Here is a 27385-nt window from a genome sequence, read left to right as displayed (position 1 = left end):
GGATCAAAGAAAAACCTCGGGAGCAGGGAAGAACGGTGATGAATGCTGAGATGGAGACACGGGGGCTGAGGAGTGGGAAGGAACTAAAAGAGACCCACTGGAGCTTGAATCCTTGTCCCTGTTGCAGGTGGAACATAAGACACTAAAAAGCCATTAATGTCAACACTCACTGATGGCCACCATTAGTACTGGCAAATTCACTCCAGTGAGGGGTGGATGCTGGGGGGACCTGCAATCGTGAAACTGTGACCCCATAACAGTACCTCTGATCTGCAGGGATGAGAAATGAACAATTTGTTTGTCAGTGCTTGGGGAGGAGCAGGATCAGAGGTGAAAATACAAGGAACAAGTGAGAGGCTCCCTCCAGAGAGTACCACCATTCCTTCAATGCCAATTTGATTGCCAGCAGTTTTTCGGTTGCCCATGTCGTAGTTTAGTTCTGTTGCTGGCAAATTCCTTGAAAAAAAGCACAAGGATGGAGTTTAGGTGGCAACCCAAACCTTTGTGAAAGGACTGCTCCTACTTCCACATCAAATGCATCTCAACTCCAAGGGGCAAAGAGAGGTGTCTGAAGAAAGGAGCAGAGGCGAAGTGGCATTTCAGCTCCTCTAAGGCTTTCTGCCTGTGTTTGGAACCCTTCTTGGTAAGGGTGGTGATGGGCACTACCACTGTAGTGAAGTTCTAGATGAAGCGACAGTAGTAATTTGCTAATCTCATGAAAAGCAGCACCTGCTTAAGGGAGGGAGGTGTAGGCCAGTCCTTCACTGATGCTACCTTGTTTAGGTCCATTTGTAGGCCAGCTGAGGAAATATTGTTCCTCAGGAAGGTTACCTCTCTTTGGTGGAACTTCAGCTTTTCTACTTTCACATAAAAGGTGATGCTTCTACAGGTATTGTAACACTTACCTGACATGCCAGATATGTTCTCGGAGGGAGCTGAAATAAATAAGAATGTCATCAAAGTACACAACTATGAACAGATGGCAACATAGTCACTGAAGATGTTGTTTACTAAGTTTTGGATGGCTCATTGCACAGTCCAAAGTACATGACACGGTACTCATAATACCCCGAGCTGGTGTTGAAAGCCATCTTTCACACATCTCTATTTTCTCATGTGCACCAGGTTCTAGGCTGCGCTCAGGTCTATTTTGGAGAAGATTTTGGCCTGGCTAGCTCTATCCAGAAAGAGGATCAGAGGAAGGGGTTACCGATTTTTTATGGTGATCTTATTGAGACCTTGGTAATTCATACAGTGAGCTGCCCTTTTTCCTGAATGAAGAAAAACCTAGCATCGGTAGGTGAAGTGGATGGACAAGTGTAGCCTTTCTTGATTTTTCCCTAGATATAGATTTTGTCCTGTCTACTGTATATCTATGTCCTTCTTGAGGTTTTTCTAGATATAACCCTACATGTCCTTGGATTCCAGGGGCTGCAACAGGCATAGGAAACTCCTTGGCACTGAGGTATCTGATAGGATGTTGACCAGGCAATCATATAACTGGTGTTGAAGTAAGGACTTTGTAAGGACTTTGTTCTTTCTAGACATGTTAGCAAAGTCCTGATATTCTGCACGCAATTGAGAAGCAACATCAGCAGACATAGGACATAGAGTCAAGGACTCTGACAGTCTTGCCCCAAGCTAATAGTTCTTGGCTGGATCAGTCGAGTGAAGGATTGTGTATTTCCAATCAGGGGAACCCCGGGACTAAGGGAGGATATAGCTACAGGAGGAAGAGGAAGACTATAGTTTCACTGTGGGCTACACTGAACATAAGATTCGGTGGACATGTATGTTTGTTTTTCTAAATGGCCAGCTCCTAAGGGTCTTCCATCCAGAGTCTTCCGTAGAAACACTACTTATTAATAATCCACAGACTTGTGTTGCTCTAAATTCCTCATTGAGGCCTCTCTCTGTGGTCCCAGCCTGAGAGTACGTAATGATCTGTGTGTGCTGGAATGTAGGGAGATTAAGTTATTCTTCGTAAGTACCATCTACAAGGACAGCGACACCAACCAGTACCAACATTCCTCATGATGGATGGCCAACTCTGGAATCTGGATATCTGGCCAAGCTGTAGTCGTATCTATATGGCGGTCTTAAAGTCACAGTCATCAGGTACTTGTAGGGCCAATTTTAACCAATCACAAAATGTATTTTCCCCAGTTCAAAGCGATGCATCTCACGTCTGACTCTGATTCTATCCACTTACCAACTTGCTTGACTAAGAACAGAACCGCATGACTGCCCTTATCGTTGTTTAAACAATGGGACAAACTTTTTCCTCAAGTCAAGTTAGAGAGTGAGCCTGTGCATAAAAACAGAATTTGGCTTGAGGTCTAGCTTGCAGCCAGTACCTCATAACTAGCTAGCTGCCACTGTGTGTCTGTGCAGGTGGAACTTACAAATCTACAGTCGTGGAGGAGTATAATTCAATATTCAACATTACCGGTCTTGAGAATTCAGTTGTTACCTTAATATATTTTAATATCAGTTTAATTCATTGTAGTAGCAGTATTTACTTTTGAGTCTCTGAATGTTGATTATGTTAATGAGACTGTTTAACAAATTAGTGTTACTGTTGGTATGCTTAACATATTGTCCTTGTTTGTGTATCTTTTCTTGATATTTGCTATAGCACATAGACCTCATGTAATGAAAAGCTGTTTGTATCCAAGCCAACCTTCACATATTTGCCCTGAATGTTTTTATGTACACATCAGACTCATTGTTATTCAGGTGATTTCTAATAGCCAAGGTAAATTCACATAGTGTACTGTTACAACTAAAATTGTGCCAGTAAATTCACACAAACTCTAGAACTGCACAGAGGGAGAGGTAGGACATGGAACCAAAGGTATTCTCAGATGAATAGCCAGCTTAAAGTCGATTAAATTCCCAGAAGCCCCAAAGTTCAAAAATCATTAAGCTCTTACTGAAACAGGGCATTTCTCGGCAGCTTAGGACAGTTATTGCACAGGTGTCCTTGGCCCCAAGAGTTGATGCATAATCCCTCTCTTTGGCATGAAAAATATTTCTACCAGCAACAGTTTGGCGTTTCTAATCTACATAGGTTCCACGTCAGAGCTGGAAGGGTTTTTTGTATCACCAGGAGATACATTGACTTGACAACTGGGAATGACACTGGAGACTGATGAAGGGACTCTACTGGCATGTTGTGATGCTTCTCCAGCCATCACTCCCTGGAGCTGGTATGTAGCAAGGTGACAAAATTGATGAGAGCTTCCAGGGTAGATGGAAGGTCTCTGCAGGCCAGCTCATCCTTTAGCACATCTGAGAGTCCTGATTGAAAAATGGCTGCGAGTACCTCCTCTCCCCATCTGCATTCTAAGACCAGATTTCTGAAACAGCTGCCCTACTGCCTTTAAACACAGTAAATAGTTCATAGATTCAGAAGTGTGAATAGGGATGTCAAAGACTTGGAACGTGTCAGTGAAAACTTGATAGTTGATGGGGCATCCCATCTACCTCAAAGCTGAAGCCCAAGCCAGGGCTTCCTCGGACAACTGCAGCGCTTTTCTCACATATCAGATAAGCCTGATTTGTCAGGAATTTGACTGTTCCGGTTCTCTCTGTGGAATAGAGGACTGAAGAGTTATTCCATTTGAGAAGAGGAATTGAAGATCTTTTGGGGACTAATTCCTCTGTGAAGGATTGTTTTCTGGGATTGAGCAGACTTCTCCGAAAGGGGACCACCAGTACTCTTAAGAGCCTGGAGGGATTCCACAAGCCAACAGTGGCAGACTACCTAAACTCAAAAGTGGGTATAGTGCTGACTCTGTTTACAAGTTGTGGCTTAGGAGTTATTCATGGAAGGGTGGTTTTGGAGCAGGAGCTGTAATGGGAGCAGAGGCACAGAGACAGGTGCTGTAACTGGAAAGTAATCAGCAGTGTCTGCTGCATGCTGTTCATTGAAGTGCAAAGATCCTTCAACTCCATAATGCAAATGAGCTGTGATCTCAATGAAGACTTGTTAGAGGCCAAAGTCTGGAAAAGCTCTTCAGAGTCTACTGGATTCATGTCTGTTGGCTCAGTCATTGTGTAATAATGCACACTGACCTGGAGAGGGCAGCAGTTGCAGAGCTGAAGGGTGAATCCACTCCCTAGGCTCCGAGCAGTCAGCTAACAGATGCACAAGAGTGAGGCCATCTCCCATCTCCCAAATTTGTGTTTTACAAGAATGCTGCATTGGAGCGGACTCTGCTTATGGAAATTACCCCCAATTCTTTGCAGAATGTTGACATTTCATGATGTTGCCTATCAAAGTGGAGAGAATTTCCCATGGAGAATAAAATATTACTCTGAATATTTTATGTAAAACAAAACTTCATCAGACTAATTTAGATTCAGACTGTATGTATTCCAGGTATGAAGTTTTGACATAAAGCTTTTATTTTGTCACCCCTCTTCACTAGTGAATATTCGTTTGCCTGCGATGTATTTTGTACATAGAATATTTAATTGTACACATATTTAATAGTCAAATCTTCTAGGTTTTGCCAAGTTTCCCTTATTTAGTTTACTTTGAACTTTGAAGTGGCAGGATATGTGCAGCTGCAGTGGCCCTGGACCATGCCTCCACCTTGCTGAGGAGGATTGCTGAGGAGACAGGATAACTCTGCTCAGCCAGGTCCAAGGTACTTGTGTTAAATCTGCTAAACCCAGTTCCTTGTGTACTGCTGCTTGACAACTCCTATGACGTGTGTCCTGTCCAGTTTGGCTCCAGATCCAGTCCCTTGTGTCCACCCTGCACTTCTGTCCTGTGAGCTGGCCTTTTGGTGCCTGCCTACTGCCTGGGCACCAGCCTTGGACCGCTGTTCAACCTACCAGTCTTCTGCATGCCCCTTGTCCTGATGCGTCCCTGGGACTCTGCTCAGGATCCAGTCTTCAGTGGGTGCACAACTTGGCCTGGTCCAGGGCCCTTCAGCAGTAAATCTGCTAAGACCAACTCCTGACAATGTGTGCCCTGTCCTGCCTGGCTCCTGCCTGATAATCCACCCTTCCTTGTCCCTGATTCTCTGTCCTATATCCAGGATTGTGAGGCAGATCCCATTCTCGAGCACTTTGCAGGGGCTCCTTTCCCAGTAGGCAGCCAGGTTCTACTGTAATTGTGTTGACCACTCCCCCTGGACTGTGATGCCCTTGCTGCTCAGTCTGTAATGCCTCCTTACCAACACTGTCCTGGTGGGCATCGAGACATAAGAGGGATATCTTTCTAACTTACTGTGATGTGAATAATTTAATTGGTTTCCAGCCTAGTTAGAAAACTGCTGTGATTCACACATAGTATTTTCAGACATATCTGCTATTTTATTTATAATACTGTATTGACAAAAGAGATTAATACCCATTGGTTTCACATTTTAGTTTCTGATTACTTAATAAAGAAAATGTGCAATTTGGAAACATCCAGTGGGCAGGTTTAAAGTGGTACTAGACACACCTAAAGACATAAGATTCCAAATTAACACAAGTTATAAACTCTACTTAACAACATAGGGAAATAAGGAAGCAAGAAGGTTACAAACAAGAGCAGACCATTCCACCTGCTTGTTTGGTAGGTTTTAATTAATGGATCCAAGGGTCTTTTCTGGCTTTTTCTTGAAAGAGGTCAGGGTATCAACTTCAACATGTTTGTAAATAGTTTGAAATATCTACAACCAGATTTCAGTTTTAAATACATTTCCTTTTAGTTTCCATTTGGGTCCTGTAGTTTGAATTTCAAAGATGATTCTAAAAAAGTCCATTGAGTTAACTATGTCAATGCCTTTGTGGACTTGGAGTATTCGAATCAGATCCTTTTGCTGTCTCCTCTGTTCAAGAATAGAAAGCATTAGTTCTTTTAGGCTGTCAAAGTAGGACATTCATTTAAGCCTGGGAGTTTCCCTGGGAACTGCTCCTCTTTGGACTGATTCCAGAGAAGAACGATCTTCTGGGTTTGGTAGGTTATAATAGTCGTGTGGGAAAGAAATCTGAAGAAACACCAAGTAGTAAAAAATATAAAAAAATATATTTCTGTACTCCATACCACGTCTTTGAGTTGTACAACTGCAGTACAGTATTTAAAAGAGTTCTCTTTATTAATAGTAGAAGCAGCAATTGGTATTCATTCCTAGTTCCTTTGTAGAGATGTCACAACTCACAAGCATAAGTGATTGCTGTAAGAAATTTAACATGTGACCCTTGTGTGATGCATCTAAAATGATAAATAAGTTATGAAAGTACTGTATATGATTGTGGACTTAAGAAATATCTATCATGCTGGTGAAATTGATATCCTGACATCTTTCAAAAGAATTACATCTTTCAATCTTCAATTACATGCTAAAAGACATGCAAGCTATATGGATAAGTCCCCTCTCATTTATTGTAAGTCTTAACAGAAGTTCATGCATTTTGTTTCATTGGGTAGATGACAGTCACTTAATCTAAATTCAATTTAAGAACACAGTGCTCCTCTGTTAATTTCTTATATAATCTTCCTATGCCTTTATAAGTACTCACATTATCCACCGAACAAAGGAAGAACAGAATTAACCTTTCCCTTTACAGATTTTATGTTTTGTTTTAAAGCTATTACTTATTTTCTTAATTCCATTGGTGTAATGCTATAAGAATGGTTATGATGTGTCTCAAATCTTTTGAAAGGCATTTTCACAAATATTTTATCTTTTATAATGTTTTAATGTTGATGTAAATTTATTCCATGTTAATATAGATTTTTGATGGAATGTGGATATTAATCACACCAGTAGCATTACAGCAAATAGTAGATTATAAATGAAGCACAGAAAACAGTAGGTAAAAGGTAGGTTGTAAATTATTGATGTTCTTTTTTGTGCATGTCTCCTCTATAATTCATGGACTTGCCAGAAGGAAGCCTGAAAGACTACGGAGAGAAAACAGGAGTATATATTTTAATAGCATTTTAACATTTGCTCATGTTGCAAGGACTGAAGAAACCATTAAAATGTATTTTTACATTCCAGAGTAAATTAAGAACCATATATTTTGTGGTAGGACAACAACATGTATTTACCCTGGAGAACAAAAGTTCTGTAGCATTTTGGTAATGCATATTCAAAAACTAAAGAGTGTATATAGCACAGAGGCGTTCACTTATGGGGGAGTTAATTAATGAATACTGCACACAAAACCAACTAACTGGATAATTATTCATGGCACCTGTTACTCTGCCTTTATAATAATGCTATAGAGAGCTATAGAAATACTGTTACTGTTTCTAGTAAAACAATGACCTGTGAAGAAAGAAGAAACTTTAGTACCTGTATGATATCTATATACTGTATAGTAACCATGTTCTTTGAATGTGAAAATCTTATGTGCTCAATAAGAACAATGTCACGTATACAGTACGTTTTATGTGACAGCAAATCCCCCAAAGCCTTGACTAAGATGCTGCTTGTGAACATGGACAATTTTTGCTATCCATCTCTACAACAATCTGGAACCATATCAACCAAGCCATCTCCACTTTGGAGAAGAAGAAAGCACTGGAGATGTACTCCTGAAAGAACTGTGCTTCTGAACCCCTAAGCTGAAAACATACTTCATAGAGCTCTACTGTCATTGGTGCTATACTCTAATTAACACGATGGTACTCTTTTTCTAACCTTTTCTTACATGGACTTTGGAGTGACATTGTATTCGTTTCCACATAAAAAACACATATATTATGTCAATTCAATAAAACTGATAGTTCTAGTAAGGTCCTTTTTATCCATCTTGTGAGTATTAATGACTAATACTTTCTCTCTGTTAATACAGGCGAAAAATCTACCACACAACCAAATATATTTATGTACACATACAGAGTTCAAATAGTGCTCTCTAGTGGTATTTCAGCCTTCATTATTCACTGCAAAATAGGAGAAAGCTGTTGTTTTAAAAAGTAATTTAAAACTGTACTATTCTACTTATGTGTACTGCACCATCTAAAGAGAATTTCCACAACAATTTCACACAACGTGACACATGATGACTCAAGTTAAAGACAAGAGAGGCACGTATTAGAAGTCTGGAAATATTAAAGATATGCAGAACAACTTTTTCAATTAATAAAATAAAATAGTATAAATTATTTATCTTTGCTTAAATGGATGTTGCAAAAATGATTAAACTCAGTAAATAAAATGTTGTAATCTGTGAATGAACATCTCAAGTGCTATGACAAAATACATCTTAGATACATTGGCACATAAACAGGGAAACTGTAAACTCCTAGGCAACACCACTTCAGTCCATTCACTACCCCTTTTAACAAATGCTTTATAAAGCTGGTATTCAATCACACTATTTCGGTCATTTTAAACCAGTTCAATGCAGGCAGAATCTAAAAGTTTCTGTGAATTCTGTGGTCCCATTCAGAAGGATTTAGTGCCTCAATGTGGTCTTTATGAAAGTCCTATTAGTGATCTCAGGCAGAAAATGACATATTTGTTGCAGCTCTCCAAAGAAGTGAACAGAGATGACAGAATCCACAACATCACACAAGTTCCCGTTATGGGAGTGACACAGAGGAAGAGGAAAAGGTTCTAGGATTAACTTTTTAGATTCTTGTGAGAATTCATTTAGCAAACTTTCTTCAAAGTGACTCATTCTAAAAAGTAATTTTTCGAATACATTTTATTTGTCTGTTGTCAGAGCAATTTTTCAGGTCTGTTTATATAGTCAGTCAAGATCTATCACACTAGATTTACCTGGTAAAAAGAGGCATGATTCAATCTGAAAACAGGCTGACTATGTACGGAACATGCAAACTAGGTGATCTAAGGTTGAAATACCTGCTAATCTTTTTCACAATTAAATAGCGTGGGAATTTCAGTGTTGAAGAATACACTCATTTTGCTTAAGACACTATAAAATAATGCACGCTTTAAGACAATTTGAAAAAAATATATTTATTATTTAAGACAAAATAATAAAAAGTCAAATATTTTTAAAACGTCAGACTAATAACATACGTTTCATGCTTGTTTTTATAAATTACTGTGCTCTCCAAAGACAGCATTTATTTTATTATGAACTCTAATAGTAACAACCCGTTTTTTAAAAAAATATGTCATATGCAATATTTTTAATAAGATCACTCACTCTAAAATCATCTGTACTTGGATCAATAAAATAACTGTTTGAAAGAGCAAAAATATTGAGACAATTGGCTGAGAAGTTATCTCTCTGGCCAGGTGTTTGTTGTTGGGTAATTAAACATTCATTAAAGAGCTTTGAAGATCCTATCAACCTGTCTCGGTGTAGCCTGAATTGAAAGTCATAACCAAATAAATTTCTGTTAAAGAAAAGCAATTTTAAAGCTTAAGGAAAATAACAAAAAAAAAACATATCACAGAATTTAAGCACAGCAAAATCAATAATTTGGAATGTGTTAAATAATAAGGCCTACAATTGATAGGAGACAATCTAACTCATGTGGTAATTCCAGTAGTTGCTAATTGATCCAAGGCACCCATACAACTGCCTCTTGAAAGAAGCCAGGTACAGTATGGCTGGGTAGCTTTTTCTACATTTTCACACCCTTAGCGTAAAGAAGAACCTCATTTTCTTAGTTTTAAAATGAACTTTAATGCAATTTCCATTTGTGTCCTCTGCCTCATGTTTCACTGTTAAGAGAAAGTCCACTAGGACTCCAATGTCTTTGAGGATTTTCAATACTTGGAGCATGTATTGCCAAGGTCTTCTCTGATCAAAACTAAACTCCTGGTAAACTATAATTATTTTTTGTTAAATAAAACCACCCATTAACTAGGTGCCAATAGACGTCACTTGTTGAAGTTTAAATGAAGGAACATTTGAGACATCCATGTTTTTATGTCAGAAATGCAATTAGACAGTGCAGAGCCAATTACTTCAGTGTCAGATTTAGTAGGCATGTAGATTTGAGTATCATAAACATAGAAATGATCATGTAGACCACATGATCTTAACAGCTGACCAGGAGGGAACATATAAATGGTAAATAGTAGGGGCCACAGTATTGAGCTCTGAAGAACACCAGACTAAACAAGCTCAACTTCAGAACTGAAGCCTCCAAGGCAGAAAATTTGTCAGCAATCAGTAAGATAAGTGTTTGAACCATTTAAGAGCAATGTCAGAAACTCCAAACACAGTTCCAAAATGAGAAAGTAAGATGTCATGGCTAACAGTGTTGAAACAGTTTCTGGTCCACAATGGTTGCCGTCGCATAATCCAGGTGGATGCTGCACATTGGTGGTGGTGGAAGGGAGTCCCCATTACCTGTAAAGCACTTTGAGTGGAGTGTCCAGAAATGTGCTATATAAGTGTAAGCAATTAATTAATTAAAAATAGCACTGAATATAAATAGAAAAAGAACCATAATCAGAAGTCATAAGAAGATCATTTGTGATTTTAACCTGGACAGTTTCTGTCCTGAATCTTTGTAATTGTGTAAAACCAGATTTGAAGGATTTGAAGAACTTATTCTTGTGGTTATGGTTGCTCTTCTCTGCTTTTATTCTACAGCAGGGGTTCGTGACAGTACTGCAGAGGGTCCTTGAGATTGTGATGGAAACGTCAATGTCAAATTAAATAGTCCTATTAATAAATAACAAAGTAATAATAAGAATAAGAAAAACAACAGTAGTAATATAAATATTTAACAAAGTGAAAAGAAGCATGTTAAGAGGGTTGCTGCAGCATTTATTGAAAGGTTTGATTTCGTGAAAATCTCAAGGGGGTACTTGAGGCAAATAATTTAGGTTGAAGGGGTTCAGGTGACAAAATAATGTTATCATTTTTATAATATGGTGACCAAAATTGTATAAAATATTCTAAATTAAGTCTTCAAAGTGTGTAATTTTATCATCTCATTCATTTATTTAAATGTTATGCTTTAAGTATACATCCTAACAATGTGTTAGCCTTTTTATTGCCTACCTAATACCTAAATCTTTGTCAGGAATAGCCTCTTCAAGATCAGCATTTTACTGCTCATATTTATTTTCATTTGCAGCTTCTTTTATGATTTGTAGTATGTGTGTCCATCAATGTCTGTTCAAAGAACTGTAATAAGTTATTTAATTAAGACCGACGTTTTCTAAAACTATGCTCACTAACTCCCAGGATACTATTTCTATATAAATTGATCCTCTAGTTCAGTTCTAGTAATTGTTTCTATAACCATGCACTATAACCATGCACATAACTGTCAAACTTATTGCTCTTTAATTACTTGGTTCGGTTTGGTCACTATGTATTCTTTACCTGTGGAAAGTAAACCACAAAAACAAGTAAATATTAAAAGTGTCAAGAAAAAATATAAAAACAACTGTCAGTGAAATCACCAACAAACTCCAGAGTGGAGGGGTTAAGGTATCGAAATCCACAGATCACAGTGGACTGAGATAATAGGTATACAAATGCTAAATCTGGGTATGGTAATGTAATAGAACTTTCTCTCCTTTTAATCGATATTGTAAAGAATAATGCCAGCAGCCGAATGAACTCTGAAGTTTATAGAAACATTTTGTATCCTTAAATAGAAAGAAAATGTTTCCAGACTTATTGTGTGGAACTTCACCATGCAGCCTGACAACAATCCAAAACACAAAGCCAATGCAACCAAGGAGTTCATTAGAAGGACAAATGAGGTCAGTCTGCAGAATTAAATACAATAGAACAAGCACTTCTCATGCTGAAGAAAAAAGAACTGGTACCATAAATCAACTGAAGTAAAAACAAAACACATCATTACACAAAAAAAAACAAACAAACATGCATGAATGTAGAGACCAAGAAAGAAATTAACTTACTACAAATGTAGATAAGTAACCAGCCAGCAGCCATATTACCCTGCAACTCACAGCTGGCAACCCACTGAAGCTATACAGGTGTGAGCCTGGGCAGTACCTGGATGGGAGACCTCTGGGGAAAAACTAAGGTTGCTGCTGGAAGGGGGGTTAGTGGGGCCAGCAGGGGGCGCTCACCCTGCGGTCCATGTGGGTCCTAATGCCCCACTATAGTGACTGGGACACTATATTGTAAACAGGCGCTGTCCTTTGGATGAGATGTAAAACTGAGGTCCTGACTTTCTGTGGTCATTAAAAATCCCAGGGTGTTTCTCAAAAAGAGTAGGGGTGTAACCCTGATGTCCTAGCCAAATTTCCCATTGGCCCTCACCAATCATGGCCTCCTAATAATCCCCATCTATGAGTTGTTCTCTGTTCTCCTCCCCACTGATAGCTGATGTGTGGTGAGTGTTCTGGTGCACTATGGCTGCTGTTGCATCATCGAGGTGGATGCTGCACATTGGTGGTGGTTACCTGTAAAGTGCTTTGAGTGGAGAGTCCAGAAAAGCGCCATATAAGTGTAAGTAATTATTACTAGAAGTAGTTCAGGTGGGTCCCTGCGTCAGCATGCGTAGGCTGCAAAGGAACAAGTAATAGATTTATTCCATGCTGAAAAGAGAAGAAACAAAACACAACGTTTTGGCTGTGGAGCCTTCTTCAGGTGTTCATACCTGAAGCTCACCTTAACTATCTGTATTTTTTGCCAATATACTACAGTATATCCTAGACTGGATGTACTGTATGTTTTCTCTTTTTGTGAGAATACTATTCCTCTCAGGCTTCAGTGAAAGCCATCACAGAATTTCATAAGCAGCAATGTGTGCATGCTAGACATTTTAATGCATTAAAGAAAAATAACCTTATCTCTAAAACATTACTTTAGTATATGTGTGTAAACTAAAAATAATGGAATAAAAATAATTGCTGGCATTTGTACAGTATAAAGCAATTCACACATAGGAGGGGACACATTATATCCACCATTATACCATTATATATCCATTATTGCTGCATGGCAGCAATTCTGTTCTAGCAGCCCCATTTCACAGCAGATCAGGTGAAGGAACAAGTAGCTACTTCACCAATTGAATTAAAATCTAACTTTAGGAAGACCAGATTGACACTATTCCTGTTACAAACCACACTAAAGGATCTTTAATGACCAAGATTTCAGTTTAGTGTTTCATTTTAAAGACAGCTCTTTCTATAGAAGGGCCCACTGTGACCGTAATGGGACATTGGTTTGGACATTCTGTACCAGAGGAGAGAGTGCCACCTACTGTTTAGCTAACATCATTACAGTATCAGCATGGTCTGCTTAGAGGTCTCTCATACCAGTACTAATCAGGCTCAGTCTTGCTTAGCTTCAGAGATCTACCTACAAGGTGGTAATGTTGCTGTCACAACAGGAACACAAAGGGTAAAACCTTCAGATTTAAAGATGCTCTACTATGCTTTATTCTTCTAATTATAATGTAATTGCTCTAACTTTCATTGCTCATATGTGAAGTCAATATACTGTATTTCCATGTATTCTACAGAAGCTACTGTATATCAGTAACTAGGGTAAATCAAATGTGTCCATAGTTTTAAAGCAGCAAATTCTCAGTTAGTTTTAATAGGTAGGGCTATTTTGTGTAGAAAACAATTGTATAACTGTTAGGATTTTTAAAATAATATGTTCTTAGGTGGTTACAAAGAATTACTTTGTTAGTATAAATAATACCACCAAATTACAATAACAATTTAATTTTACAGTGTCTCTAAAATGATTTCTATGCTCAATACTCAATTTTTTCCCTTGCTGTCAAATATTACAGTCCTTATGAAAGAATCCAGACCCTTGCACATTTTCTTCGCACAGCTTTCAAATTTTCTTTCATTAAAGCTCACAGTTATGACACTAAAATACTGTAGTGATTAATATTTGTTATATACACAACTACACCACACATTCAAAGCAAAAAGAAGAAAATAAATAAATTGATAATTAATATGAAAATAATTGAAAAGTCTTATTGCATAAGTATTGAAACCCCATGCTGAGGCAAACCTAAATTAATTGAAGTGCACTCAATAACTTTAATGAGCCAACAATTACTTGATTGGCCTCTGTCTGTGCAATAAGATACTTAAATAAAAAAAATACAACATTGCAACACTATGTTATTGTTCAGGGCACTTCACTCAAGCACAAATGTTTTATGAAGTGCCTTGATTAAATAGTGGTTGTTTTTATGATTTCAGAATAACAACACCAGTCTCTCTAAAGCTCTGTGGTCGGATAGCACATTTCAAGCAAAAATTCAAACATGAACACATACTGTAGGAGCTTTCAAAACAGGTAATTGTAAATTATTGAAAAGCATAGATCAGGAGTACTATACAAAAATATTAAAGTCATACACAATAGTCTAGGATAGTTTACTCAATCATCAAGAAATAGAAGATGCAACATACTATTCAGATACTAAGACACTGCCTAGATTAGACCATTCCTGCAATTTGAGCAAAGCTGGCCTAAAGGTCACAGGGGAATACCAATCTCATAACCCATATAAAGTTTGCCTGAGTGCCTGCTATGTTATACTGCAGATATAAATCTGAAAATGTATGCAATGATAACATGAAGGTTTCCATTAAGAAATCTTGAAATAATACATTATATAAAGGACAATTTATTGAGAATAATTTTGAAAATTATTTAATCTCTTTTGACTAATTTTAAGTATTCATATAAATAAACTTTATTAAGTTTTTGATTTACTTTAGTAAACACAGTCAGGGGATGGATACTCTATACTGATGAGCCCCAGCTCCACACTGTAGTTGCTAAATTATTTTACTGCTTATTTATTAGCAGACAAATCTCCCACTCATACATTCTTGACAGATGAGTGTAATGCTACAGCTGGTATGAACAAGAGAGTGACTACATTCCCCAAAAGCAAACAGAACATGCAGACTCTTCCTCACCCATTGGGCCCCCTTGTGCTGCTTTTCTCCCTTGTGGGATTCAAAGGATAATTCACATAGTGACTCTCCGGCAAACAGCATGGAAGCACTCTAATGTAAATTGAGAACACAAGAATACCTCAGAGCTGAACCAGAACATAGTGATGAGACTCACTCTAGATTCACAACTCCTCAATCTCATGCAGTCGTGGGCTGTCAGCTGAAGTTAGAAAAGCAATTCCTGGACAGCAGAGTCCAGTAGTCTTTGATTCCACAAAGAAACCTTTCCACCAGTTAGTTTACTGTAATATCCACACAGGATGCAAGGTGGGACACACATGCATATGGGGATAATTTAGAAATACCTCTCCGGGCATGGTTTTGGACCATTCAAAAAAAACCTGGGGAGAACTCCTTCAAATATGAAGAGAACATACAAACTCCACATAGAATCATAATCAAACAAAAGGCCCTGGAACTTCGAATCAAGTGTATCCCATTGTTCAACTAAAAAAGACAATCTTCTGCAACACAGTAAAACTGTAAAGATGGCATTATGAAGATAGAACCAATTCAGATTTTATTGCATTTTGATGGAAAAATGTATGGCAACAATACGATATTTATTATGACAGGGAATACAAACTTGCGTGACTGAAAAAGTTCCCATTGGAAGAAGCTACCGTATCAGTAGCATCTAATTTTTTTCGACGAGAAAGATTTTATATTTCATATAATTATTCCAGATAAAAAGTTTATAAGTTATGCTTATTAACACAAAATATTTTTTTACAGTTTTACTAAAACGTTGACTGTATCGTAACTATATAGAAATTTAGGACATATTCATAGAAGTCCTAACTGATCATTTTTAAAACATCTTAATTCACTTTAATTTTCATTTTTAAGAAAGAAGTCTAAAAAATAAATATTTCTGAATCGTACTCGCACGTTAAAATAAGGCATTAGAATGCTGCACCTTCTTTTTTTTTAACCTTAACGGGACCAGGCGCTTCCAGGTCCCGGACTCTTATTATTATTTATGCTTAACAAAAGAACAAACATTACAATACAAACAAGAGTACATATAACAATTCCAAACAAAACTATCGTCAGGGGTACATACTACTACATCAATTCAAGTTATGAAAAAAGTATAAACAAATTTTAAAAAATATGTCCGCACCGCTTTCATATTTTTGCATTTTGAAATAGTCTGCAAATACCCCTTTACTTCCATTTTAAAATGCTCAAACACAGGGTACCTCCCAGACCACTTCATTTTATGTATGTGATAACGTGCCAATAAAATAAATTTATTACAAAATACATTTTTATATTGTTTTCACTGGGGCTGAAACTTAACATAATATATTTTATATATATAAAAAAACAAATATCAATATTCGTCTCTTTTTTATATAATTCTGCAACTTAGTCCAGAACATTTTTACCCTGGGACATAACCAAAACAAATGCTGAATAGTTTCAGGGCTATTGTCACAAAAAACACATTTGTCATCTATATTAATTTTAAATCGTTGGGTAACAAGAGTTTTAACTGGGTAAATTCGATTAATTATTTTGTATGAAACCTCCTTAATTTTATTGGTTATACAATATTTATTGGGCATCATCCAAATTTTTCTCCTATCAATGCGCTTTCTAAATGCGGAATTCATGCTGCACCTTCATTCCCTACAGAGAAAAATCTCTATGTTATTAGGTAGAACTAGAACGCCGAAACCAATCGGTTTTCTCAACGTCATATGGAGGCGACAGGAAAAGCCACCCTTCTACGAATCCAGTGCGCAAGCGCAGAACAGGGAGTCCTTGGCTTTTTAGTCTTGCTGTAGGTTACCCAGAAGGGAAGGGACGTACAGTGAAAATGCAGAGTTGGAATCGGTTATATCGCACTTTAGCAAAGGTAAAAGAGTTGTATTAACTAAGAAATGGTTGTTATGATTCTGAATCGTTACTGAAGTTTTGAGCCTTTGTAATAATTTGATATTTCATTTGTTAAAACTGCAATATACAGGCCTAGTAGTAGGTATTACTGACAATTTCGTCACTTACGGCGTTGGTACATTATCATATTTTTAAATTTGAATGAGTTTCAGTAAGTCATCATCAATATTGATATTATTTCTTTTTTAAATACTAGTTTTCAGGTGAGAAAATCTGATATACGTTTTTGTATTATGCAAATTACGCAAATTGTAGCACTACAGGTTAGTTTAGGTCTTTTAAACTAGGAATAGCACTCTTGCAGTCATAAATCAGCGTCATAAATGGAAATAAGTTTTATTTCCATGAGAACAGATGAATTATGAAAACGGGCGAAGGTAGGTTTTCTTCATAAGAAGGTTACGGTTATAGGCTAGTGTGTAAGTAAAGAAACAGGTAAAGGTTCCATGCTGAAAAGAGAAGAAAAGAATCACAACGGGTGACAACCGAAGAAGACTGGCATGCCGAAACGTTGTGTCTCTTTTCAGCATGGAATAAACCTATTACTTGTTCCTTTGCAGCCTAGGCATCCTGACGCAGCTGCTCACCTGAAGTAATAAATACTGGCCTACTACTATGTTAATGCAATGTTAAGCATTAGGATGTGTTGAGCTTTACAAAGCAAAATCGATCATTGTAGGCAATATAAAACTTGTATATTTAAGCTAATACTTTGTCTTCATATTTCAGCGTGCCCACCATCTCCCAAGTAGGCTCCAAGGGATCACAGCTTTGTCCCTGAGAACATATACTGATAAAGCACAAAGTAAGTCTCGGTTATGTTGTTTTACACTGTGTATTTATGGGTACACCTATAGAAGAGATTTACAACACTGAATAAGAAATCATTAGAGTGATCACCTAAAACATTTACTTAAATGTTTCTGTTTTTTTGATGATCGTCTGTTTTCACAGATCTTCAAGAAAATTATAGTAGTTTAAAAGGGGTTTTGTGTCTTTTCCTGTCTAGTTGATGCTGATGTCACTGTAATTGGATCAGGACCTGGAGGATATGTGGCTGCTATTAAAGCAGCACAACTTGGTTTTAAGGTAGGGATAAAACATTTTAAAAGAATTTTCATGTGTTTTAAAATGGTTTCATCTGCAAGTTCTTTATTTTCGAACATTTTCATTTTCTAGACAGTATGTGTGGAGAAGAATGAAACTCTTGGAGGAACATGTTTAAATGTTGGCTGTATCCCTTCAAAGGTAAAATTCAGTGTTGGATATGTTTGTTTTAGTTGTTCTTACTTGCAGGATGTGTTGACAAATTAAGTTATACAAATAACCTGTTGACTACTGCAGAATAAAGCTGTATCTTATAGTTGTGCTGCTTGTATAGAATGGAATGTTGTGTACAACTTGAACTAACGATACAGTTTGAGGCTTTTACATTTCTATAGTGTAAGATTTGGAATTACATTTATTGGCTTGAGAGACAAGAAAAATTGAGTTTTGTCAATTTTAGAATTTTCTAAAATTCTTTTCAGGCTTTGCTAAACAACTCTTATCTGTACCACATGGCACATGGAAAAGATTTTGCAAGCAGAGGCATTGATAGTAAGTGAAGCATTTATTTATTGCTGTTGTTTTGTCATTTAACCTTAAAGACCTTACTTCCTCGAGTAATATTGGTGATTAAATGTCTTTTTTTCTTTATACAGTAACAGGAATCCAGCTCAATCTGGAGAAAATGATGGAACAAAAGAGTGGAGCTGTCAAATCTTTGACAGGTGGCATTGCTCATCTGTTTAAACAGAATAAGGTCAGTAGTATTGAAACAGCCAGATGTTTTTTAAAATGACTTTACTAGCACAGGTTTTAATGTGCACTGTAGTTTAATACTTTAAATAAAAAATATTTTCTTTAGGCACATGAAGAGCATTTCTTTGTAAACTTGTAAATGAGTCTTTAAAAAAATCAGTGTCTTATGTCATTGTATATGTTCAGTTCTGCAGTTCCAGCATCCTTTGCCAGACTGAAAGTTGCACTGTCGCTGTTCATCATCCTGTTTGAATAACATACATAAAATAATGCCTGAGGGAGAATTTCACAGTATGTGACTTGATACTTTCATTCTATAAACTGAGTGAAAGTGAGATCCTTTTCCTGTGAATTCAAAATACAGATTTCATTGAGTTAAAAAAGCAGTGTTATGCTGTAGTCCAAACTCAGTTTTTCTGTTTTGTTAAAATGGGATGGTGCATGTTTTCATCTCTTGTGTTGTCATTAAATGTTACTACTACAGTCCTAATGTACTGTACTTCTGCAGTTGCATTTGGTGTGACATTAAATAAACTTTACACTTTTAATAAAGGTCTCACATGTGAATGGATTTGGCAAGATCACAGGCAAGAACCAGGTTACTGCTACAGTCAGTGATGGCAGTGAACAAGTTATCAACACCAAGAACATCTTGATAGCAACTGGCTCCGAGGTCACACCTTTCCCTGGAATTGAGGTATTATGTTTTCTCAGTTTAAGTTTGTGTCACTGTTTCCAGTCTTGAAATGAAACAGTTTTGGCTATACATGAAATAAACTTTATGGTTCCTGGTTCCTAGACTTTTTATTACTTCTGTTTTCTCAACATAATTTAATGATTATGGATATGTAAAAAATCCTCTATTATTGTTATTATGAATTTTAGAAGATGGGTTATTAATTTTAATATGCACGTCTTATTATTTTCTTAATTTAATTTTAAGAATGTATTTAAAGATCTATTTGAAAAATCTTGTCCTTAGACTAATGGGATACAACCCATAAAAAGTGTTTCTTTTGAGATCATTGTGATCATGGTAACAGTGAACATGGTAACACTGTTGTAATGGAAGCCACCTGAGAGTTAAAGTCTAGCAACCTATGTGAATGCACTGTGTAAAGAGCTTTCCTTCCTGAAATCTTCCTGAAAGTGGCTTGATATGAAAATTTGTCAATATAATTGTGATCTATATGTTGAGAAGAAGGGATTTATGGGGCACAACTGTTACACAGGGCTGCTCTTCTTTATTGACAGGTTGTTCCCATGCTTGTATTTTCTTCATGTATCTTTAGTATGGTGTTAAAGTCTTAGGAATGTTGATTTGTCAGACACTTTTTTCCAGGTAATTTATAGAAACGTCCTTCTTAATGTATTGTTTTGTCATCTTGCTGCAGATTGATGAAGAAACTATTGTCTCTTCAACTGGTGCCCTGTCTTTGAAGAAAGTGCCTGAAACGCTAATTGTGATTGGTGCTGGAGTTATTGGTGTAGAACTGGTGAGCTTGTTGATTTTGTTTTTATAGGTCACTGCATATGAATATTTAAAATGAGTAATGTTGTCATCCTACCTGAAACTTAATAATTAGAACCTAAAAGTATTAAAAAAAGATTGTTGGAATAGTGAAAACTGTCATTTTTTATCGTAGATTAATATTGGATCATCTCTACTTCCAATGTTCTTTAATTTTAAAATTCATTTTCTAATGTTATCACTGACATAGCATCTCATTCACTGATTTCCACCTCCTTTCAGTCATTGTAAGTTTGTGAAAACTATTGTGAATTTTACTTTCTCATGTCTTTCTATACTGCTTCAGATAATATTTGACACAGTAGATTATGGTACAGCTCCTTGCAATGCAGAATCTAAGTGTGTGTGTTCCCTGCAGGGTTCAGTGTGGCAGCGGCTGGGCTCACAGGTGACAGCTGTTGAGTTCTTGGGCCATGTTGGTGGAATAGGCATCGACATGGAAATCTCTAAGAACTTTCAACGCATTCTTCAGAAACAAGGCCTTAAATTTAAACTGGGGACAAAGGTCACTTCAGCCGCAAGGAGAGCGGATGGACAGATTGATGTGTCGTAAGTGGGTTACTTCAATTTAATAAATTACCTTGGATTTAGGATTATGCATTGATTTATAAAATAATCACTGTGCATACTGAGAGGATAAGTATAACTTAAATATAAACAACAAAGTGGGGGGGAAAAGAATTATGGTGTAGTAAGTCCAACATGGAAAAATACCTTTGGCATGTAAGAATACAGATGCATAAACATTTAGGCAGATGTTCAAATGATTTTGCTTTGTAAAGTTAAGTGTTTATTTCCTGTTTTCTTCCTTACTACATTGATTAGAGTTGAAGCAGCTGCAGGTGGAAAGAATGAAGTCCTCACTTGTGACGTTTTGCTGGTCTGTATTGGTCGCCGTCCTTATACACAGAATCTCGGCTTGGAGAATGTGGGAATTGAGCTGGACAACCGGGGCAGAATCCCAATCAACAACAGATTCCAAACAAAAGTTCCAAGGTATATACATCTATCCCTTTCTTCCAGTCCTGTCTCTGACCCTTGGTCTCTTCTGTACTTTTGCAGAAATGGGTATAATAGTATGATTGTTTAAAACTGTCTGGGGAATGTGAGGTAAAACATCTAAATTGTCTTAGACTGAACATTCTTTGGTGCATTTGTTAATATTTCAGCCTAATTTTCATTATGCAGAGTCGATACATTTAACGTTGTGGAAATAGATGTAAAGTCGCATTTTGTCGGACAAAATGGTTAACTCTTAACAAATTAAATTATCACAAGGCTTGCTTCATATATGTTCTATACATGATTGTCATTCATGCCGTTCATTTTCTGATGATATTTTTCTTCATAGCATATATGCCATTGGAGATGTAGTAGCTGGACCCATGCTTGCTCATAAAGCTGAGGATGAAGGCATCATCTGTGTGGAGGGAATGGCTGGGGGAGCTGTTCACATTGACTACAACTGTGTGCCATCTGTCATTTACACTCACCCAGAGGTTGGCTGGGTAGGAAAATCTGAGGAGCAGCTCAAAGAGGAGGTTGGTTTATGTGGGTGAATGTTCCCCCCCCCCCCCCCGCTTGAGTAGACGAGTCCAATTAAGGGAAACTTTTTACAACTTTTTCACTAATATTGTTTGAAAGCTCAGTCTTCATTTTCAGTTTGATGTATCACTATGTGAGTTATGTCTTGAAATTCAATACCTGAGGGACCATTGATGATTTTAAACTGAGTGAGTTAGTTGGGAGCAGTAGCCTGTTGCCGGTGGCTCATTTGGATTTTTACCACCGCCGTGGTGGATGGAGCGGATCCAATGTACTTTCCATAGCCTGCATTCGAACATTGAGATCAGTACCTACAGTAGGACTTTATTTTACACAGTGTTAAAAAATAGCATTTGTGATTGCAGAAAATTCACAAAGCTCTCAGGAAAATCAGTCTTTCTTGCAGCAGATGCATTGACGTTTTAATGAATTTACATTTCTTACGTCTGTTCAGTATGTTGAATAACATGTTATATGCAGGTGGTTTGCTGTGAAAGTCGTGGGCTATTTGTGCTTTATTGCCACAGTTGGAATAACTTTGAGATATACAGTACATCTGTGATGTATGCTTTGCATCAGGTTGCCATTGTTGTTTTGTGGGGTTCTGTCCTATTTCTCTGCTTAAGCCTGGAAAGTATAGGTCTGTTGACTAGTCTCTGAGCCCTAAATTCCTGAAGGCGTCCCACAAATGTTCAGTGGGGCTCAAGTCTTGCAAACAGGAACTGTTGCATGAATAGCATGAGGATGTGAATTGTTCAACAGGGAAGTTGACATGTGAGCCTGCAGGAAGGACAGCAAGTGAGGTTCAGATACTGTATGTCTGGATTAGATGTTCACATGACAAGTGACAATGCACTTAGTACAGCCTCCCACCTACCAGTGTCACAAAAGATTCTCTTGATAAACAGAACACATTGTTTCCTTTTTGGTTTTCATTTTCACCAGCCTTCACACTCAACAGGTTAGGTCATAACACCTCTCCACAATAAACTTTCTCACCAATGAGGTGATTTAGGAAATGCAAGTAAATGACAGTAATGATCAATCAAAATGATGCCAAAATCAGATGCCAATCAGATTACACATATTTTGTCTAAAATTATATGTGCAAGAATATAAGTGTTTCTTTTGGTGCTCAGTAATTTATACCATTATAAATTACTTTGTTTTTACTGCAAAAATGAAAGCAAAGCCTGGGCAATATAAAATACAAAAAGGTGTCTTTAATGTCTTTTGTGTACAGCATAAAAAGATGAATGCAAGTATAAGAATTTTACATTTAGTAGTTATGGAGTTTTCTTATTGAAGTGGGGCAGGTTTTCTACTAGTTGTACTAAATTTGGGGAAGTACATTTCCTTGTAGTAACTAAGTTCAACCACACGATGGCAGCTTATCCATATATTTCAGGAGCGGTATCATAAATCTCTTTTCAGGCTGAATGCCATTAACAAAAGGTTTATTGCTGCAATCCAGTGGTAACATCATAGCAGTTTAAAGGGGGCTCTAAGGGGGAGTTTAATGCTAGACCTGGTTCTCTGTAGTAATTGGAACCTCTGTCTTATAGGGTGTCCCATATAAAGTGGGAAAGTTTCCATTTGCTGCAAATAGCCGGGCAAAAACGAATGCCGATACAGATGGTTTGGTAAAGATCTTGAGTCACAAAGATACTGACAGGATGTTGGGAGCACACATTCTGGGATCGGTAAGTTAAACGCAGATTACTACTACAGGTTACTAGATTATACTCTAGTAATTCATATACTGAACTGCACCTTTCTATTGGAATGTGTGGGGTAGATTTGTAAAATTAAGGCATAGATGATTATGCTCTTCTAAAACTAGAGATTATGTTCAGGCATGAAAACCACCCAAAACATGTTCTGAACATGCATGTATGTAAATCAGACACCTGACCTAGCCTTCATCAGAAATGTCAAACTCTTTGCTGTTTTGAGTAAATGTCATTATATTTTATTTTAGAGTGCTAAGTGAAGTTAAGCTATACATGCATTGTTTATATATATATATGGCGTGTCCAATCTAATGTACTGACTGATTGTTAAATGTAAATTTATTAAGAAATGTAATAAGGACTGATATAAAAAACTAGATTACAGTGACCTTGTTTACGAATAGTTAACTTTATAACCAATTAAGGAAAATATTGTAATTATTAATTACACTTAATGACAAAGCATTTTTTCATTTATTTTGTTTAGGGTGCAGGAGAAATGATCAACGAAGCTACTCTAGCAATGGAATATGGAGCATCTTGTGAAGATGTGGCCAGAGTGTGCCATGCTCATCCAGTAAGTCTGGAAGAAATGTTTTCCTGGTATTAACATTGGTCAATATAAATATATATTTTTTTACTTATTCTGTTTATTTCCCTATTTCAGACTGTCTCAGAAGCCTTCAGAGAAGCCAATTTGGCAGCCTCTTTTGGAAAAGCCATTAACTTCTAAGTTGAAGCATCATTTGCACAAAATGCAAATGCATTCTGAACTGTTCACTGGCACTTCATGTGTACTGGTCCTCTGGATTAAAAGGATTTTGGAGAGTTAAGGTGTAATCTGTACCACAATGAATCTGTCATTTACAGCATACTCTTAATAAAGGGGGATTGGGCTATGAACCTGGAACCGTTTTAGAATATTAGTAACGGTGTTTATCAGTTCTGACCGTGTACCGTAATTTTCAGCTTTTAGTGCATACCATGTGCACTTAGTCTGAGCATTATGCACACTACTGAGTAATACTATTTAAGGTGACTTAAAATGTGCCCTTGCATATTTTATAACCCATTCTGTTGTACAATGTCCTGGAAAAAAAACCACTCCTACACATTTAAATATATCCCATTTTTGATATACTGCACATTCCAGATATAACGCACATCTTGTCTGCAATGTGCTGAAATGTATTTTAGAAATGTAAAAGGGTAGACCTTTAATACGGTAAATTACAGTATGCGAGTGTTTGAAATACTTTAGCCCCTCCTCAACAAGAATCACTGAAAATTTATAAAATTATTTGAAGTTAATCTGCTGTCAAATACTAATTCTTTTTAACAATCCTCTGATTCACCTCAGTAGGCTCACTTAAATTGTTTGCAGTTTCACTCAATTAAAATCGTACCATTTTAAGCATTCTGTACATTTTGTTAATTTTACTGTTTTAAAAGATAAAACTGTCAATACATGTAAACTTGGTGTTTGTATGGTACAGGACTTTTATTGTAATGAAGTTCAAAATGCAAACCTCTGCTTATTTAAGGGGAAACAGGACAATACATATAAGAATAACTGTTTTGGTGTACCAAATAAACAAACCTGTTCATTGAAGTTGAATTTAAAAAAGCCTATTAATTGGTTTGGGTAATAGCCACAATATAAAACTGAACTTTAGAAAAATGTGCATAACATACTAAAGATTTTGCTTGCAGGTCAACAAAAGAATGCTATTAAGTAAAAATCAGAATGCATAGCTGGATATTATCTACTCTCATTCTGCTATCTAGGAATAGACCTGAAAGCTCCTACATTTTACATTAACAGCAAAAAATAAGTAAAAAATCCAGAAAATGCATTAAAATTGTAATACGCAAAAACTCTTAATCTGTCAGAGATCTGAAGATACCAAAGCATGGTCTGTATGACCATTTTAAGTCATACAGCAAAAATAATTATTTTATGTATATATAAACTATATTGCATATAGTTTAATTTAACTATAGAAATAGAGATTTACATAATGACAGGTGATTGAATGTTATAGATATTATATTTTACATTTATGTTAGACATGAAAACTTTTTTCAGTTAGATGTTTCAGAGCACGTTAGTCTAGGAAAGTAATGATTTCATGACTCATTTCAACAAGTACAGTACATCCAGTGAAGTACTACTTTGATAGTATATTATCAAAAGTGTCATATTGTGACATTTCTTACAAAGAACATGCATCCTTTTGAGTTCTTAAAATTTCAGTTTTATAACTGCATTGTTTTAAACAAACCTAATGTTCAAAAAGCAGAAACTTACCACATATTAAAATATTTTTAAATATGGAATGTAGGTTTACACAGAAAACCAGTATTACCATGTAGTTTCAAACTTCGGTACATCTTTATAGTGACAACTTGTGGGTTCTGTTTTTTTAATTTGGTTCATTATTTTGCTGTAAACCTGATCATAATTTTAACCATTTTAACATTTTCCTTTATGAGAAATGGGTAAAAAAGGGATTAAGTTTTTTAACAAAAACTTTACTATATAAAATGATGAAACTTTGTTAAAATAGGGTTACAAATTCATTAGATGAGAAGAGCACATCCAGACACAAAGTTGCATAGATAAAAAATATTTAGTTTTTTATGTTTTACAAGCATGTACTGTAAACTGTAACCTTCTGGCTGATTTCTTGCAAAAGATCCCGCACTGCCTTCTCCAGGTCTACAAGCTGATTTGCTTTCTCTTCTAAGGTTCTCTGATTGTCTTCATAAGATTTCTCTAAATCTGAAGGGGGGAAAAAAACTCTTAAAATGTGCTTTGCAAATGTAAAATTTGCTTTTTTTACTGTATATGAATATTTTCAGTGGTGGAGCAATCCTTCTTCACATTTTCATATCTTCAAATATGCTAATAAACACAAAGGTGGGAAGCTGACCTATAACACTAAAACATTAGCAGTGAGTTTTAAAATAAAAAGTTTCATAGTTAAGAAACTCTGATTTAAATACAAAAGAATTACAAAAGTAAGCAGTCTTCCTAAATTAGATTTGACTAACTGCATATATTGGAAAGATAGAACATATTCTACAGTTATCTTTACTGTTAACACTAATACAAATATCAGGTTCTTTGCTCTACACAAGCACTCAGTATAAAATGTTTGGCAAGTTTTATCTAATATAGTTGGTATGAATGCTGCATGTTTGCTATCAGTTGTCCATTCTCCACCCCTAATAAAGTTTGATGTTTTACCTTTTAGAAGCTGAAGTTTCCTGCTTGCGTGTGATAACAGTTCCTTGGCTTCATTCTGAAGCTCTTCTGCCCTCTTCCTTGCATCTGCCACACCTTCAGTCTTTTTAACAATCAAATCTTCTACATCGTTGTATTTATTCTTCAGTTCACTATCTAGTTCCTGTAAAAATCAAAGTTTTGATATGAAATCAAAAAACACTAAAGGGATTATGAAAGAAACCAATCAACTTTAAAAATCTTAAAATGAACATTTATAGAATTTGTAATACTTTTCAAAACTACCTATACCTTTTTGGCTTCATTGGCATCCTCTTGTATTTTATCAGTTGATTTCTCAATTTCATCTGCAGTAGCAATGTTTGTGAGTGCTTTTTGTTTAAGGTCATCAATGTCTTTTTCCAGCTGAAGTAATCTCTGGGTTGCATTGTTCAATTTGAATTCTGAGTTTGCAGTTTCAGACTCCACCTGAGGCAAAACAAATTCCAATCACAATTTAAAACATCTCCCACTAAATTTAGTTAACATTTAGAAAATACTTATAGTCTGTGCAAGAAACATGTATCACCAAAGCCATATTAGGAAAAGTTTTTAAGAATTCTTAAATATTTTAGCTTGATCTGTACTTAGTGATATACTACTTTTTGTTGATTATGTTAGACCTACAGACATGTTTTAATGCTTTCCAGTAATTGTAATGGGGGATAACTTCTTTGCATTTTTACTTTGTTCCTAA

The 27385-nt window shown here is 36.3% G+C and overlaps 2 protein-coding genes across 2 annotated transcripts in view; one reads left to right on the top strand and one right to left on the bottom strand.

Moving 5' to 3' along the window:
* The first annotated feature begins 16635 nt into the window (after positions 1–16635).
* Positions 16636–24227, top strand: dldh (dihydrolipoamide dehydrogenase). The gene is made up of 14 exons (XM_006633397.3): positions 16636–16746; positions 17517–17592; positions 17797–17876; positions 17967–18035; positions 18317–18386; positions 18491–18591; positions 19144–19287; positions 19985–20086; positions 20480–20670; positions 20947–21117; positions 21473–21662; positions 23232–23369; positions 23887–23976; positions 24067–24227. The coding sequence occupies exons 1-14, from the start codon at positions 16708–16710 to the stop codon at positions 24130–24132; spliced, it is 1527 nt and encodes a 508-aa protein (XP_006633460.1). The 5' UTR covers positions 16636–16707; the 3' UTR covers positions 24133–24227.
* A 1686-nt stretch (positions 24228–25913) lies between these two features.
* lamb1a (laminin, beta 1a) overlaps positions 25914–27385 on the bottom strand; it is a 30613-nt gene continuing 29141 nt past the window's right edge. Inside the window, exons 31-33 of the mRNA XM_015352489.2 lie at positions 26941–27117; positions 26653–26812; positions 25914–26184 (exon numbers count right to left, since the gene is read on the bottom strand). Of these exons, the coding sequence (XP_015207975.2) occupies positions 26048–26184; positions 26653–26812; positions 26941–27117 (474 nt within the window). The 3' untranslated portion in view covers positions 25914–26047. The remainder of the gene's footprint in view (positions 26185–26652; positions 26813–26940; positions 27118–27385) is intronic.

The sequence above is a fragment of the Lepisosteus oculatus genome, chromosome 7, assembly GCF_040954835.1.
Source record: "Lepisosteus oculatus isolate fLepOcu1 chromosome 7, fLepOcu1.hap2, whole genome shotgun sequence".
NCBI lineage: Eukaryota > Metazoa > Chordata > Actinopteri > Semionotiformes > Lepisosteidae > Lepisosteus > Lepisosteus oculatus.
This window is presented reverse-complemented; position numbering and strand designations above follow the sequence as displayed.

Bases quoted from the DNA above. Each gene is read 5' to 3' on its own strand.
- dldh (XM_006633397.3), top strand. From the start codon at position 16,708: ATGCAGAGTTGGAATCGGTTATATCGCACTTTAGCAAAG. The intron at 16,747-17,516 runs GTAAAAGAGTTG...TTCATATTTCAG, and splicing joins TATATCGCACTTTAGCAAAG to CGTGCCCACCATCTCCCAAG. The intron at 23,370-23,886 runs GTAAGTTAAACG...TATTTTGTTTAG, and splicing joins GAGCACACATTCTGGGATCG to GGTGCAGGAGAAATGATCAA.